The sequence below is a fragment of the Lepisma saccharinum genome, chromosome 1 (genome assembly GCF_977018435.1).
Source record: "Lepisma saccharinum chromosome 1, izLepSacc3.1, whole genome shotgun sequence".
NCBI lineage: Eukaryota > Metazoa > Arthropoda > Insecta > Zygentoma > Lepismatidae > Lepisma > Lepisma saccharinum.
The window spans coordinates 52,894,130-52,912,620 of NC_139229.1; the positions used below are offsets into that span (position 1 = coordinate 52,894,130).

Here is an 18,491-nt window from a genome sequence, read left to right on the forward strand (position 1 = left end):
TCAAAATATATATACTTTTTCCATGACTGACGTAACATTTATAAGAGGCCCATTCAGGGCCCTCAAACTAGCAGTTAGCAGAACAAGATTTCTTTCATTAAGGCATTTACACACTCCATATATGTCATATTATTTGGCCAGTAATACATTTTAATTATTATTCTCTTTATCTTTTCTTTCATCCAAAGTACCACAAAAATCAGAATGTTCCTTCATTTTGTGATGAGCTTATTTCAACTGCATTGAACATTAGTGTTGCCATCTTGAATGTAATACTGTTGCCATATTCAGAAACTACAGAATTCAAGATTTAGAACGATATATAACATGATAGGGTTTCTTAAACATGAAAAAAAAAATCTGTGCATGCTACGCACCACAATTTTGGAAAAAAGTGAACATTATACGTGAGTAATATGGTAATTATCCTACAATACACTGAAGCCATTTGTAGTTTCACGTGCAACTAAACTATTCACTGATGATGAGAGCAATGTATGCACTTGAAACATTGGATGCTAATGTGGACTTAACCTGGCTTGTAACCCGAAAGCACTTGTCCAAATCATTATTGTCATCTTAATTTTCGCCATGCCACCAAAGGTACCCAAATTGATTTTTTATGTTTTGTAAATTTGTAATTCATGAGAGCTATGTGTTGATGTATGTGTGTCTATACTTCTTGCATGGTATTGCTTTTACAATAATGTGTCATGTGTGATAAAATTACTAATCAACTGTTTTTTTCCTCTTTCTCTTTCTTCTTCACCTACAAATCATCACTTAACAAACGTTCAATATAATTTCATTTTACTTTTTATTTCCTTTCTGATTTGTGCTTCTTATATTTTGGTTGTCACCATAATTCTTCCAACTTTGGTTGCTTTATGTTTGAACCAAAAAAGGCCTCAGGTCCGGCTGGGTTCTTAAAGAGCTTCTTCTAATGTTCCTGTCTAATGGACACCATGTTCATTTCTTTAGTACAACTTTAGCATGTTCTTTCATGAAGGTTGTTATGTTGTTAAAAAAATTGTTGAAGCTGGGATGCTGGTGAGATTTTTAGTGCCTAGAGAATTTTATTACATTGTGAAGAGAAGAATAATTTACTCGACATATTTTTATTAAGGACACCTCTTACATCTTTTTTCTTTTAGTGGCTACTATTTCTGTTAGATTTTTTGTTATATGTTTTGCATTTTTTAAATAAAAAATATAGAAAAAAACTTGACATAACTCAAAAAAACATGTAGGTTGAAGTGAAAGAAATAGCAGTGGAAGCCGTGGACATCCAACTGGAAGAGCTAGTGAAGGAGGTGCAGACGAGAGACGATGAAATAAGTAAAATGAATGGGGATATTAATTCGAAGCAGAGCAGGATATTAGAGCTAGAGCAAGAACTCCATACACTTGAGGATGCTTTGAGGAATCATGAGAAAATAGAGGAACTGGAGCAGCTAGTGAATGTGGTGAAGCAGAAAAATGACAGGATAGAGGAACTGGAGGAGGCACTGAGGGAAAGCGTGAAGATAACAGCAGAGAGAGAAATGGTACTTCATGAAGAAGAGAAGAAGAGGAAGGAAATAACAGAAAAGGTGAGGATTAGGATTAGCTTTATTATATAAGTTGAAGTTTAAGGTAAAGCATGACTTACACCTTGTGCCAACATGATGAAGGGAGTGGCCACTCATTTCCTGTTATTTGGGAAGTAATTCATTACGTTTTTGGCACTTTGTGCGAGTAACGTGCTACCAAAGTTACACTGTGTAATTGTAATGGTACTGTGTTACTTTGCATTTCCTGGATAAATTTGGAACTGGTGGGTTTATTAGCCAGGATGAAGCATGCTTTGTTGTGTGTTGTTTTGTTGAAAACAGTGGGAAAACATGTTGCACAGAAAACGTGTATGATACTTGTGTAAACAGTTAAATGTCCTTATTGTATGATAAAGTAATGAAGAAGAGTAATGTGTTACTTTTAGAAGAAAAGTAATGATAATTGTATTTGGTCTAGGAATTAATTCGTGCGGTTGTTACACACACATTGAAGCTGTAGTTCAAACACAAAATACATAAATACCTTAAGAAAAATATTGTCCATCGCGAGCCACCACTTTCGCCAATCTGTCAGGAAAGTTACGGATTCCGTGGCGAAAGAAGTCCTCATCCTTTGAAGCGATCCAGTCAGAGACCCATTTTTCGATATCTTCTGAAGAAGTGAACCGCTGTCCAATCAAATCATTATTCATGCAATCGAACAAGTAGTAGTCCGAAGGAGCAACGTCTGGTGAATACGGCAGGTGGGGTAAAACTTCCCATCCGACATTTTCTAAATAGGTTTTGACCGGTTTTGCAACATGTGGGCGAGCATTATCATGTTGAAAATTAAGTTTATCATGTCTGTTCTCCCATTCTGGTAGTTTCCTGGCCAGAGCTTGCTTCAAACGCATTAATTGTCATCGAAATCCGAAATCACCACTTCTAAACTGTGCAAACCACTTCTGACACGTTCGCTCAGCTAGTGCATGGTCACCATACACTTCCACCAAAATACGATGACTTTCAGTAGCACTTTTCTGCATGTTAAAGTAATGAAGCAGAACACCCCGCAAAAACACTTTATCTGGCACGAACTGCGCCATGTTCAGTTGACTACAAAATGCTGTTGTTGATGCGTCAATCAACTGCCCTATACTATGAACGATGCACTCTGACAGGAGTTTTCAACGCATGCGTGGCTACACGGAACTGTGGGACGATACGCTCGTTACGCCATCTCTTGTCCAGGTGCACGAATTAATTCCTAGACCAAATATAATTACATTACTTTTGACTAATGTACTCAACTCTAGGTATGAATAAGACTTCATGTATAACACCAAATATCCCAAGTAACCAAAAGTGGTTGGCCCAACATTGGGCCCATGTATTGAAGTGTAACAACATACCGTTGGCCAATCGTAATTTTGGAGGGCCAGTGGCAACCCACCATCGTGAGGAAATTGGGAAGCTCCGAGTGAGTGAGCGTAATCCGGTCGAGACGACCTACTATAACGGCTGGGGATACGTCGGGCTGACTTCCCGACTATTCCAATACTGGTTGAAGATCTCCACGCTTAGAGGTGACGAGAGAAAGTGTGGGAGGGAGACCGGCAGTCGGTAGGTATGCCCAGGCCCTTCATGGGCTGTTGCGCAAAGGATTAGGATCTAACATTGGCCCAACACGTGGTTTTTACATTGGACCAATCTACTGGTGTTCTGATGTATATATAATTTCTCGAGAGGCCAAATGTAAACAATAATACAAATTATTTGTAAAAATAAAAGAAAATCACACCACTTGCTCATTCATATCGTATAATTGTTTTCAAGGTAGCTTCAAGTGGTATCACAAAAAGATTTCTAGAGTTACTTAGTTTTCCACCTTTCATGGAATTTAGTCTGCACATAACATTGTTTAACCACTTTCACAAGAATACCTATAAGAATGATCTTGATCTGCTACAATAAAGAGACAAACAAGAAGCAATTCCCAACACATCTTTCATCCATGGTGGCTGAAAAGAACTGATGAGTGACTGCAAGTTAAAAATAGCTTCTACTTTCATTAAAAAATATTATAATTCAAGTATATGCTGTGATTGAAATATTCGAAAAGAAACAATTTTAGATTATATTTATTTTACACTCTAGAATTTACAGCATACTCTTGAAAGTTGTCTTAACATGAGAAAGTTTATGTTAAAACTGATTTTGACTCACTTTTCCATGGTTGGGCAAACATTGATCCAATGTCAATTTATCAACCAACGTAAAAACAACCGTTCCCACGTAAAAACTGATGTTGGCCCAACGGTTGTGATTACTTGGGATAGTAAAGTGGAAGGAGGGTCACTACTAGCTCTCAGGTACATAATCATATTCTATTTTCTACATGGTTTATTTCCATATAGTTAATTTAATGTAGCTTTCACCATATCATATAGCTTCCTCATGAGGATGGAGAAGATTTTGGCTAAAACTTGATTGTTCAAAAAAAAAGTGCTTAGTTGCTAGCCAGACATGGAACAAACGACAAGAGAACATCCAACTGCCTTGTTTACAAATCATCAGACTACCTTTATAACCTTTTTAAACAATTTCTTTACCTTTTACCATGTTTTGAGCTCAAATCTTGTTCAACCTCCTTAGGAAGCCACATAATGTGGTGAATGCTTAAAAAAGAAAAGGTTTATGGCAAAAGTGAATATGTGAAAATGTTGGCATGTGGTGTACAGTTATACTTGTGACAAACATCTACGTTCACAGCGTGTTTCAATGTGGAGTAGTTTTACTGTACTTTATCTTTACCTTAACTATGGAAATAGGTATATCCCACTTAAAAAGGGGATGAAGCATTCTTTCCCTAGTGGGAAAGGAAGTTAGGAAACATTGAAAAGAAAATCCAGGAGGAAGCAAATTCCTGGTCTCTCCCCCTTCAAACCAAATACTGTATGACTCACATATTTTCTTTCTATGTAGAGCCTCCCCAATTTCAATAGCATAGTACTAACATTGCCACCTTGTAGTCAAGAGGTCCAGGCTCAATACTAGTGTTGAGCAATATATCGTCCAGATTATGCACAGTTAGTCAAAATTATCTGGACAGACCAGTAAAAACGAGATACGTGGATGGAGGAAAATCACATGTTGCAAGTGGGGTATTGGTGCGGAAACTGCATTGAATGTGTGTGTGTGGGGCCATCATGGCAGCCATCTTGGATTCCGCCATATTGGATATCACACAATATTCTAAAATGTAAAGGGGTATGTATGAAACATCAATTTAGCCTAGAATCGTCCCACAAACGACAATCCGAACTCATTTTGGACCTATCGCTATTCGTGGAAGAGATAGGGTGTGCTACGTTTGACTGCAAAAAATTAGATTTGTCTGAAAGAGATACGTGGACAGAGGACAATCACATGATGGAAGTGGGTATTGGTGCAAAAACTGCAATGAATAGGGGTGTGGCCATCAGGGCAGCCATTTTGAATTCTGCCATATTGGATATCACAAAATATTTTCAAATAGAGAGGGGTATGTATGACACATCAATTTAGGCTTGAATCGCCATATTGAATTTTGCGAAGTAATGATACAAAATATCGATAACGATAGTATTCACCTCAATGGCATTGTATTCTCTGATGATGCAACATTTATGTTAAACGGGCAGGAGAACCAACATAACTGTCACTATTGGAGCGATGAAAACCTGCATTGGATGATGGAACATCATACCCAGTATCCATAGAAACTTAATGTTTGGGTAGGAATGATGGGAGACATCATTCTTGGCCCTTTCATCATTGACAGCAATCTGACAGGTGAGAAGTATTTGACAATGCTTCGTGAACAGATTGTCTCTGCCATCCAAGTGTCCACACAGAACTTTAATTGTGTTTGGTTCCAACAGGATGGAGCACCTGCCACACTATGGATGGGATGTTCGACAATACTTACATGAAACATTTCCACAACGATGGATTGGAAGACGAGGTATGATCGAATGGCCTGCAAGATCTCCCAATTTATTACCTCTGGGGGCATATGAAGGTCAAAGTGTATCACACCAAACCACACTCCCTGAATGATCTATGGAATCGCATTGTGGACAATACAAGAGGACTTTCTCAGGATATGCTACAATGTGCACTTTGCAGTTTTTACGATCGGTTGGCATATTGTCAGACAGTCGACGGAAAGCAGTTTGAGGCATTCTGTAAGTCAATGTCATGTTTCTTGTTCATGCTCTGTGTGATTTGCAGTGTACAGTTACCCACAGGAATACAGTAAACAATTCTTTCAGAGAAATCTCATTTTTTGCAGTCAAACGTAGTACACCCTATCACTTCCACGAATGGCGATAGGTCCAAAATGAGTTCGGATTGTCGTTCGTGGGACGATTCTAGCCTAAACTGATGTGTCATACATACTCCTTTCCATTTGAAAATATTATGTGATATTCAATATGGCGGCATCAAAGATGGCTGCCATGATGGCCACACCCCTATTCATTGCAGTTTCCACACCAATACCCACTTACAACATGTGATTTTCATCCGTCCACGCATCTCGTTATTACTGGCCTGTCCAGATACTTTTTATTAACCCTGTATATCACAATATTTTAAAAAAAATATCATCCCTGCGATATAAACTAGATTATATATCATCACAATATTTTGGTTATATATATCATGTCAGCAATATATCATCATGATATTTGGCAATATACCGGGTGGTCCATTTATAATGATAGTATGGAATATCGCATGCAGAATGCATCCAATCGAAAAATTGCACAGAATAAAAGTTTGATACTATTGAGGGGGTAATTCAATGCCGCAATGCCCCTGGGGTGGGGGGTAAATTTGAAATTTCAAATGTAACACCCCCATTCGTTTTACATATTTGGATTCCTTGTTGAAAAAGAAGAATTTCTTTGTTTGAAAAATTTTGTAAAAAAAATTGCAAACTTCGAACATTTATAAACATTTGGTAGTTTCAGATTCATTTTGTTTCCTTTATGTAATAACAGTTTTGGTTTCTGTTGAGGACATTGCATAAACGAATTTTATTCAAAAATGTGTGCAAAGAATTCGGCAAAAGAAAATTGTTTGCAATTTATGTTTGTGTGTAACAATAAATAATATTAATTTGTTCCAACTCTTTGGTTTCAAGGAACAATTTCATATGAACAACAAAATTAAGTATGTTACTACAAATTAGTTATCATTTGAGGTACACAAATAAATGTTTAAAGGAGCAAATGTTCAAAATGATGACCGTTCTCTTCAATGCATTTCAAAACACTGTGTCTGAAGCACCACACTGTTCGCCCCAAAATGTCAGGAGCGATAGAGGCACAAGCATTAATAATTCGTTTTCTGGTGTTGTTGGAACTTCGTGGTAACACTTTTCTTTAAGTAGTCCCCAAAGGCAGAAATCAGGCGACGTGAGATCGGGTGAACGAGCTGGCCAAGAAACGGGTCCTCCACGTCCTTTCCATCGACCAGGAAACTTTGTGTCCAACATGGCTCGAGCCTGAATGGAGTAGTGAGTAGTGTTGTTCATATGAAATTGTTCCTTGAAACCAAAGAGTTGGAACAAATTAATATTATTTATTGTTACACAAAAACATAAATCAAAGGACAGGCTTTGAACTTGAGAACCCTGCCCTCTTAGTACATTGCGATAACCACTCTGACACAGAGGTCGATTGTATTTTATTTTTGATAAGATAACTACTGTGGTGGCAGAAATGCTTGAAAAATGTGTTGCCGAATTGTTGCATGTCCACATGTTCATTGTATACATCTAATATATAAAAATGGATGTATGTCTGTATGTTTGTTCCAGCACAACTCTCGAACATCTGGAGCGATTTCAACCAAACTTGGAACACGTATCACTCGCAATCTTGAAAGAAATACTGTGGGTGTAAGATACACCTGACACCCCTAGGGGTGGGGGTGGGAGGGGGTGACATGTAAAAATAATCGAAAACAACTGGTATTAGTGTGAAATCCATAGTTTTCGGAGTCACTAAGATGAATAGTGACACTCCCAATGCCGTTGAACTTCAACAAACCCTTGAAACACCTAGAGGTGGGGGTGGAAAGGGGGTGACATGTAAAAATAATCGAAAACAACCGATATTAGTGTGGAATCCATAGTTTTCAGGGTCGCTAAAATGAATACTGACACTCCCAATGCCGTTCCAACTCCAAGCCACCTCTGGCACCCCTAGGGGTGGGGTGGGAAGGAGTGACATATACAAGTAATAAAAATGACCGTTATTAGTGTGGAATCCATAGTTTTCGGGGTCGCTAAGATGAATAGTGACACTCCCAATGCCGTTGAACTTCAACACACCCTTGAAACAGCTAGAGGTGGGGGTGGAAAGGGGGTGACATGTAAAAATAATCTAAAACGTCAGATATTAGTGTGGAATTCATAGTTTTCAGGGTCGCTAAACTGAATACTGACACTCCCAATGCCGTTCCAACTCCAAGCCCCTCTGGCACCCCTAGGGGTGAGAGTGGGAAAGGGTGACATGTAAAATGACCAATATTAGAGTGGAATCCATAGTTTTTAGAGCAGCCAAGATGAATACTGACACTCCCAATGCTGTTCCAACCTCAAGCCACCTCTGGCACCCCTAGGGGTGGGGGTGGGAAGGGGTGACATATACAAGTAATAAAAACGACCGATATTAGTATGGAATCCATAGTTTTTGGGTTCACTAATATCAACAGTGACATTCCCAATGGCGTTCAACTTCAAGACACCCTTCAGACACCTAGGGGTGGGAGTTGGAAGGGGTGACATGTAAAAATAATCGAAAACGACCGATATTAGTGTGGAATCCATAGTTTTCGGGGTCGCTAAGATGAATAGTGACACTCCCAATGCCGTTCAACTCCAGGACACCCCTGGCACCCCTAGGGGTGGAGCTGTGAAGTGGTGACATGTAAAACCACCGATATTAGTGTGGAATCCATAGTTTTTGGGTCGCTAAGATGAATAGTGACACTCCCAATGCCGTTCAACTCCAAGTTCCTTTTACACTATAGTTAGAATTCATTATTTTCCTGTCTAATAGAAGGTTGGTATAAATGAATACCCGGGCAACGCTGGGTAATCAGCTAGTGATTTTATATCTTTGGAGATTTACAATCTTCTTAATTTCTTTTGCATCGAAGGTTGGAAAGCTGGAGCAGAGACTAATGTCCTTGCAAGCAGCTCATGCTCTTCGCTGCAGTACCTGCAGACCTCTTGTTGCCCGTTTGCAGGGTTTGGAGGAACGACTAACAGGGTTATTAGCAGAAAGAAGAACACATCTACAGGATCTTTCACGAATGAAGTAAGTGTGATTTTTTTATGTTTACCTGGTAAAACTAACAGCCCTTTAGTAAGGTCATAATTTTAATTTAATGTTAATTTATGTGGGTAATAACATTAATAAAATATTCAGGAAGAGTGGAGACATCATTGAATGTCCAACACTAACTACAATAGCATAAATTTAAACAGAAAATTAACAATTTCTGTACACAGTTGTCAGCAGGGGCAAATTTAATGAAAACACTGAGTTGTTTATTGTATTTAAATGCAGAGTTAAAATACTCTATTTCACACATTTACAACTTACATTTTAATATTCTTTCAACCATTTAATTTGTCTACAAAACTGTATGACTAGTATATCAATGATTCAAATGCAGGTTTGAGAATAACTAGAGTCTGGATTTTGCCATAAATATGATTTTGTTCTTGTTGACTATTTCATGGACTTTCAGTTCAGAAGTGTGCTTCAAGATATTGCATTTACTACATGCAAATTCTGTTCTGTTAGCTATTTTTCGATGGTTAATGCCTATTTCAATTCTGGGTATCTATAAATGCCTGAGTAGTTAAAGGAGTGATGAAATAATGTTTCATGTATGAAAAGCATATTTTGGTGCCCTTTTGTTTGGGCTTTCTCGTGAGTGTATTAAAGGGGCACATGAAGATGTTTCCTCTCAGACAGCTAGTATTTACAATAATAAATAACCCATAGCGCTACAGCATTTGAGGGCAAGGACCTACCTACCAACTGTTCCCACATGACTCAACAGAGGTGGGCAATCATCCAATCAGTTATGGGGTTACGTGTGGTCAACGTGACAAACCCCAAGTCGTTGTAGGTTTCCATGACTGGGTTACACTACTCATTTGTAACTCCCCAATTTTCCATGGTAATGGGTAGCCACTGGTCCTTTACACTGACCGAAATGTCAGGATAAAAGTTGTTACGCTTTCCCCCAAGAGACTCGAACCAGCATGCATCCCATAGTCCAAGGGCAAACTCTGACACCTTAGGCAGCACAGTCATGATGCAGGACAGAACTTAACAATAATTCTTATTTATTTATTTTTATTTATTTACGACTTTGTTCAGATGATGCCTTCTCTTCCACTTAACCATTCATTATGGTAGTCATTGTTTTTCTTTACAATCTTCTGTTAATCTAGGAGAAAATTGGTTAAAATTCTATCAGCTAGAGAAATGCTCCGAGTCTGTCACTGCATCTTTCCCTTTTGTTTCATTAGCTTACGCTTTTCCAGGTAGCAAGATAGGAATATTAGGTAATTTCAGGATCATATTAATTATCTTTTATCAGTATGGACAAGCATTCAAGCATTAGTGTACTCATTTCTTACAAAGGTGAGCCATAAATTCAACACAAAGTCAACATCCTGAGGAATAGAGATTAATTTACCTCCAAACAGATTTTTTTCCTTTTCATTTTTGTTATTTAGTGCCAGTTTTTCTGCCACTTACAACTAGTTGCAACAATGAGGATGAATGATGAGGTGATGAAATTGATGAAGGGACACTCGCAAAGAACACCCATGCTCAGGCTGGGATTCGAACCTGGGACTCCTGTCATTGTAGCATTCTGTACTAACCACTATGCCATGGATGTCGGCCCAGACAGGCATTTTATGCATAGTACTTTGAAGTGGGCATTGGTCATTATCTGGTCAGGTGTCTGTGTTAGCATGCAAACTATGTTATCATCAACTCCAATTGAGAGGCTAATTTGAAGATATTGTTAGTTTGTTCCTGCACCATTATTGGGAAAGAGGGGGAAAAAGCTACAGCTAAGGTGAAGGAAATTTCTAGAGCTAAAGCTGATGAGACAATTAACCCTGCAACAACATGAAAATGGTCTGAAGCCTAGTTGTGGACTACCTGTAAGCAGCAGTACTGAAGCCTTACACCAAAGCTGGAAGAGCACCCTGGAAACATCATCCGACGATTAGTAGAAGAGCCTCCCCAATGGCACAGTAGTTGCATTGTTGCCTTGTAATCAAGGGGTTCCAGGTTCGATACCTGGTGGAGGCACATAGTTCTTCGGATCCCAATTTAAACTGTAGGTCCAGTCCCGATTAGCCTTACTGTGCATAAACTGGACTTAAAACACCAACTCAATCAATCAGTTAGTAGAAGAGGTCCATGCATCTCAAATCACCATGATTCACCATCTGCAATTGTTCAGTTTTCACTCCAAAGAAGTGTGTTGACCCAAAACAATCTCAGTTGCTTGTTACCTTTGTTTAAATATTGCTGCAAAATCCATATGACGGCAGGTTTTGGCAGAGAATCATAACAAATGGTGAAACGTGGGTTATCCTAAAACTGGAAACCAATGGGTTTACCCATCGTGGTTGAAATAGGACATTTCAAGGACACCATGTTGTGTGTTTGATAACTTGGTGGTCCTGTCCCCCAGCAGAACCACATGACCCAGCTATCAATGGGAGCATATATGCTGACCTTCTACAGCAAGTGCATACATAATATTCCACTCCAGCATTACCCAGTAAAGGTGATCTGAAGGAAGTTCCTCTTGCAATACAACAAAACCCAATATCACATGTTACGAGTAGTCTGTCAGTAAAATCAGGACTTCTTTGTCCTGGAAACCCTGTTGTACAATGCAAACACATGCATTATCAAGATAAACTGCATTTATTAAGAAAACTCACAAACAAAGTAACACTTTACATTATAACACAACTACATTCCACACTCCATCTTGTTTGCACAGATTATTACATAGCAACAGTAGTTTGCTTCTTCTTCCTCTAGGAGGCAGCACTACATTCCTCCCCGAGTAACAAAACAAAACATTAACAAAGGTAACTGTATCTGTCAGGGGGTACTTTAATCTTGGTCGACCTCCTATGCACATGAGGAATCGATGTGGATCTCGGTCGTGGAGCAGTGTCAGCATCTTGGGGTTTATGTCCACTGATATCTGGTTGTGGTGGGGTAGTTTTGAAGTACGAATTTCGATCCCCCACAGCACCTTCTGGCCTTGGTGGACTATCATCATCCCAGTCTTCTGGACTGTTTTGTTGTCTATGTGTTCTGCATCGTATCCAACGTGAATGTACCACTCGTTGAGTCCCATCAGCAAAATGAACTTTGTAAAGGTGAGTTCCACCCAACCTTTCTACAATATCTGCATGATTGAAGTTAGGCAGCAAATGCTTCAGTGATTGAACTCATACGGTTTTGGTAGATGAAAATGTCCTGTAAGTGTTGTTGTGGTTGTGCCTAGCTTTCAAGAAAGGCGGAGCGTCTGTCTTCTCTGCAACTGTCCATGGACTGAAGGTGAGGACTGAGGCTGCAGGAAGACTACGTTCCTCTCCCAACCGAGAATTGCTCAAAAGCAGCAGGTACTCTGCTAACTTGGCATTGAAGTGTAAAGAAGTCAGATGTGGATGTTCATGCAACACCCTCAACATGCAAGTCTTCACCATGGATACGAATCTCTCTGCAAGTCCGTTGCTAGGACCGTGGTACGGCGGTGTTGTGATGTGTTCAATTTCGAACTTCTGGCAAAAGGAACAGAACGTGAGGCTGCTGAATGCTGGACCATTGTCGGAAACTATTGTCTGTGGAATTCTGAGAATCGAGCATGACTGAAGAACCCAGCATGTGGTCTCCAGGGTATCTAAGGACTGGCCAGACATCTACTCAGCGACTGTAAGCATCCACAAGTAATAGGAACTTCCTCCCAGCCAAGAAGAAATGGTTCACGTGGAGTCTTTGTCCTATGAATCTCGCTTCCGAACACCTATTATCAGGACGTTTCTTAACCTTGGGGCATGTGGATTGACAACTTTCCTCATCAACTGGTCTTTCCTTATTAAATGGTAATCCGCTAAGCATATCTGTCGCAGATCCAGCATCTTCACTTAACGGCACATGCATCATGTTGGCTTCGATACATCACTACCAGAGTTAGAAGTAAAGACTTGTTCAGATTTCAAGTGTGAGTGTTGAAGTTGCTCAATCTCTGTATGTATGACTACCATAGAACTTGCCAACTCTGAGTGTAACAGTAGTATTCTCCAATCCGGAGAAACGATATCTAACCAGGAACAACCTACAAGAGGATAATTTAGATGTTCCTTGCACAAAATAACAGGAAGTGAGTAAGTCCATCCAGAGTGTGTAAGTTCCAGTTCAGCCTATCCTTCCACTGAAAGAGCATGTTTCCCTACACCATATATTTTTATAGTGGAGTAGTTAATTGGGTCGTTGGGAACCAATTCCTGAACTAATCTGCTTGGAATAGAGTTACAGCAGATCCAGTGTCGAGTTCACACTGCATAAACTTGTCGTTAATAAGTAAATCCCTTAACATTGGATTCTTTGATAAAGGGTAATTGGATGTAGGTGACCCGATGATGTGTGAGTCACAACTGTATGAGACAAAACTAGGTAACCATGTTGTTTGTTTGCTCATCAATTGAACTGTGAGATGTTGACATCTGCAAATTTTCGTGTTTCCGTTTAAACTGCTCTCTTTTCCTACACCATTTCTGCCAGTGACCACGTTACCTACAGAGTGAACAAATTGAATCCTTGGCTGGACAGGTGTATTTAGAAATATGTCTGTGCATACAATTAGGACAGCTGTAAGCAGTATATTTCAGTCCATGACTCATTGGAGTAGATGAGCCATAAGTATTTTGTTGTGGTTGTTTGTTTCCTTGCACTGTTCTTCTTGGAAATTGGGTCAAGGTGCATGAAACTGTTGACTCTTGCTTTACACTTTCTGATCGTATTAATAACAGAGTATTTTTCTGTAACATTTCATTTTGTAATGTAATGTCAGTGCTTGACATCACTCAAATTTAGTGTACTGAAAGCAACTTTCTTCTAGTAACTTCTGATCAAATTTCTAATACTATCTGTTCGAAACATAACAAATAATCCTCAATATCTTTCAAATCTTCGTCGATAGCAGTAAATGTTGTAAACATATTTATGATTGCAAATTTTGTAACCATGGCTTGCTTCCATATGAAAATAAATCTTGACAGGTATGCTTACACCACACTATTTTATAAGACTTGGATTGTTTATTCTTACAGTGTTATGTCAAATTGTGTTAAACCGACACGTTTATGATTGTTACATTTATTAAGAAAACTCACAAACAACGTAACACTTTACATTATAATGAAACTACGTTCTACATACCATCTTGTTTGCACTACAAACCCTACTGCACTACAAACCCGACTGCACCCAGCCTATAGTCTGAACTAGAGTACTGCATCGGACCACTTTCGCTTGCTCAAACTCGTTCGAATCTTCCACGCTCGATCGTACTGCACTCGTAGTGGAATGATTATCAACGTCCCGTATTTCAGAGCCTAATGAGCAGCACTGTCAACCTAAAACTCATACATGGAAAGAAACCACTCTACTAAATTACAATTCTAAAACATAAATCCATATATTATTAAGTAAGACTCAAATTCTACACATATGAAAGTATACAATATCTACAGACCGAAACGTAAAATGGATACACATGCTGAAGATATGACTAAGCAATTACAAATATCGTATCACAGTGCAAGAAGTACGTGTACATCATTGTTCACTTACCGAAAGATAATCATATTCTGCGACATAATAAAATGCAGTTATAACATTCAATTGAACATCATTTCAATGTGACAGTAATCGTAGAAACGTTAAATGTCAGCCTAAGCAGTTTCAGCCCACTTATTTTTATTTCACTTCGTATTTTACTTCACGATCCATATTTGAGGATCCACTACCATAGACAAATTATGGAAGTACGTCTACCAATAGGGTTCGAGATTTCGAATGTATTTAGCTCGTTCAGTCATTTATCGCTCAAGTGGAAGAACTATCAATTCTGTACGCCATCTATCGTTGCCCATGCAAACTATTTGCTGCTCGAGTGAAAAACCCTTATTGCAGCACTCTAGTCTGGACCTTGTGCCATCCGATTTCAACCTGTTTTGTTCCATTATGTATTTGTTGAGGACAGGCAGTTCAATTTCTTGGAGGCTGTGAAGACCCAAGTAACCAAAAGTGGTTGGCTCAATCTTGGGCCAACCATACTGAAAATGGTTGGCCAAATGTAAGAACAAACTGTTGGGCAATGGTAATTTTGACCATGATTCCAACGTTGGCTCAATGTGAGGTTTTCACTATGGGCCAACATGTAGTTTCACGTTGGGCCAAGGTACTGAAAACTAAAGTATAGATAGATTTGTTTTCTGATATATATATATATATATAATTTATGGTGTGGTTTTAATATATATAATTTATTGTGAGGCCAAACATAAACTATAGTACAAATTATTTGTGTGTAAAAAAAAAAAAAAAAAAAAAAAAAAAACTTTCAGTCACATGGTATCATTTTTTTCAAGGTACCGTACCTTCAAGTGCTAGCACAAAAAACTTTCTAGGGTTTACTTAGTTTTCAACCTTTCATGGAATTTAGTCTGAACTTAACATTGTTTAACCACTTTCACAAGAATATTGTAAAAGTAATTAGACATTTTTTTATGTATGTAATTTGGAAATTGTGTTCTGTCTTTAAAATGAATGGTATATATATAATTATATAATCGTCTGTTCATAAGCGAAAAAAAGCTCTTTTGCTCACTTTCAATATGCATTAATGTAAATATTCACTATAATTTTACTGTAAATTGTCATTTATTTGTTTATATTCTTGTATTGTAATATTCCTATTTCATACAATGCTCATTGTAGTCCATGAGCCAGGACCTCAACTGGAACTGGAAAATATGTGATAGCATCTCATTACTCTTTGCTTTTTATATAATAGTATTGAATTAGTAACCATAGCCGAAAAATAATGGTTTTTCATATTTTTATAAATAGCATATAAATTCATCACAGCATTTGAATAAATAAATTTTATTTCAATAGACTTATAAAAATATAATATTATTTTATAATAATTATAATTATTAAGTGTAACAATATTAATAAAATCCTTATAATAATAATAGAACTTTATTATATTGCTTATATACTGACATAGATTAAATGCATAAGTTTTACTTACAATTTTCAATAATAATGATGGCTAAATCTTAAATATGCATGTTTGTTATAATGTAACATAAACAAAATTTTAATATTTACATTCATCATAATCATTTTCTGAATAGCTGTCATCAGTGATTTTTACATGAGGGTAGTCTGCATTTGTTAGTGCACCTGATGTTATTTATACAAAAGACAGAAGTTGGCAGTTTGTAGTTTCCAATAGATTGGTTGGTTGATTGATTTGGTGTTTCAACTCCACTGTATGCACAGTAAGGCTAATTGGGACTGGACGTACAGTTTAAAGTGGGATCCGAACCACTATGTGCCTCTACCGGGTATCGAACCTGGGACCCCTTAATTACAAGGCAATGATGCTACCACTGCGCCATCGGGGAGGCAGTTTCTAATGGAGTTGCAAGCTAGTAGATCTAACACAGTTTGAGGTGCTGGCTGCCACTCCATCCAATCTACTACCAGCTGCTCTGCTCCATCGTGTGTTTTCAATGTCCATCTTCTCCCACTTGGACTAGGTGTGCATGGATCATTCAGAAGACATCTCTTGCTTATAGCGGCTTTATAATCACATGTTAAGCATGTTTCTTGAGACAGTTCCTCCAAGGTGTAAGTTGACAAATCTCTTTCTCACCCTTCTTTGCAGAGAATAGACAACATGCCGTGTCATTCACATACTTTACGGAAGATTTTGAAGAACTACAATTTGCCCATTACTTTTTCATTGAGATCCCATTGATCTCTGAGTTTGCGAAAATATTTCCTGTGTAAGTCTGTTGGCAGGAAGGATTTTCAATTAACTTACTTTTCTTTTTGCTGCAAATGCATATGGAGACTTATCACATCTAGAGAAACATTTTTAATAAGAATTGAAGCTATTTCCCTAATGTCAATAACCATCATAGGTATTTTGGTACTATATTTCAGAAACAATTTAACCATGATTCTTTCATGGAATCTCGAACACATAATACACACATCTGTGTCATCTTAACCTCTCATTACTGCTCCATAACCCTCATTAGCAGCGGCAGTATTCACCAACAAATTACCATCTCTTCTTCATGTTTATTATTGAGATTGAGCACTTTGGGGCTCCCTTCAGATGTGATTTTGCATCATTTATATCCACAGTTTGCAAAGTGTTGAATTCAAACTTTTTTCAAAATGCTCTGGTTTCCTATATTTCTTAACAAGAAATGCAATTAGAGTTGTTTTATTCATTACATGACTTACGAATTTCCTTCACTTTCTGACAATCTGGGAAGATGAAATGCTCTGTAACTGATGCCCGAGTTCTTCCCACATGATTGTGGCCTCCCCGATGGCGCAGTGGTAGCGTAGTCGCCTTGTAATCAAGGGGTCCCGGGTTCGATACCCGGTGGAGGCACAAGTGGTTCGGATCCCACTTTAAACTGTAGGTCCAGTCCCGATTAGCCTTACTGTGCATAAAGTGGACTTAAAACACTAAATCAATCAATCAATCTTCCTACATGATTGTCCTTTCGGTGTTCTTTATACACGTCTCATTGTACATATCAGACAGACATCAATTTTCTGAAGCCCATGATAATGGTTCTAAGATAAAGCCCATTTGAAGATTCTGATTCTGTGCTGTCATAATAATTCGACCAAATAGTGCATTGTCTGATAATTGACCTGCCATTACTATCCACTGCCTTCTTCTTGGATCAAGAGAGCAACAGGAAGAACTAGATGAAAATCATGTACAGCCGATGTTTATGCAAATCAAAGAACATTCAGAGAGCAGATACAGTAGAGTATGGATTAGTACAGGTAAGAGAAAGACCTTACAGTCGCTTGAACCAATGCTCACATGATGTGTGTCACTACAGAACAGTTGTTCCCAAAGTGTGCACCCTGGGGTGCCATGGCTGGCTTACAGGAGCACCTCGAAATGTTACAATATTTTCACTGAAATTATATGATTGTTCCAAATATGTGCTAATTTAGTACTTTTTACGCATACAATGTCTCTGAAATTGAAATGTGTATTTATATTTTTTAACTTAAGGCAGGCAACCTAACCACACTAACTGATGGTTGCAAGTACTGGATAGAGCTAAATTCTGAATTGGCTGCCACGGAAATATCTTAAAACACAAAGCGCGACATGAAACGAAAAAGTTTGGGAACCCCTGCTATAGAGCAATGTGTGTATCAATAGAACAGCTCAGAAACGGACAGGGTCACAGTAACTCACCTCTAGTATGGTGTGTGATCTTGAATGGCCAACACCGATGCACATTTGTGTGGCATGGACTCGATGAGGTGATCAAAGAGAGCTTGAGGGATTCCTCGCCACTCTTCACTTCGGGCAATTTCAGCTCTGGTAGAGTTGAGAGAGGTGTCATTCTACCTACAATACATCTGCCAAGTGCATCCCAGACATTCTCTATATGGGATTTAAGTCCAGTAATCATGCTGGCCACTCCATACTCTCGATTCCTCCGTCCTCTGGCATGTTGTGCACTAACAGAACTCTGTGAGGACGAGCAGT

The 18,491-nt window shown here is 38.4% G+C and overlaps 1 protein-coding gene across 8 annotated transcripts in view; it reads left to right on the forward strand.

Annotated features, from left to right (window-relative positions):
• Nucleotides 1-18,491, forward strand: part of brp (ELKS/RAB6-interacting/CAST family member bruchpilot) — a 681,904-nt gene that overhangs the window by 599,552 nt on the left and 63,861 nt on the right. For 5 of the 8 annotated variants that reach the window (XM_083131745.1, XM_083131754.1, XM_083131737.1 and 2 more), the window contains 2 exons: nt 1,251-1,592; nt 8,748-8,908. In XM_083131745.1, the coding sequence (XP_082987871.1) occupies nt 1,251-1,592; nt 8,748-8,908 (503 nt within the window). Of the gene's footprint in view, nt 1-905; nt 1,593-8,747; nt 8,909-18,491 lie in introns of those variants that run through there. The other 3 variants (XM_083131785.1, XM_083131775.1, XM_083131781.1) reach the window with 2 other exon arrangements.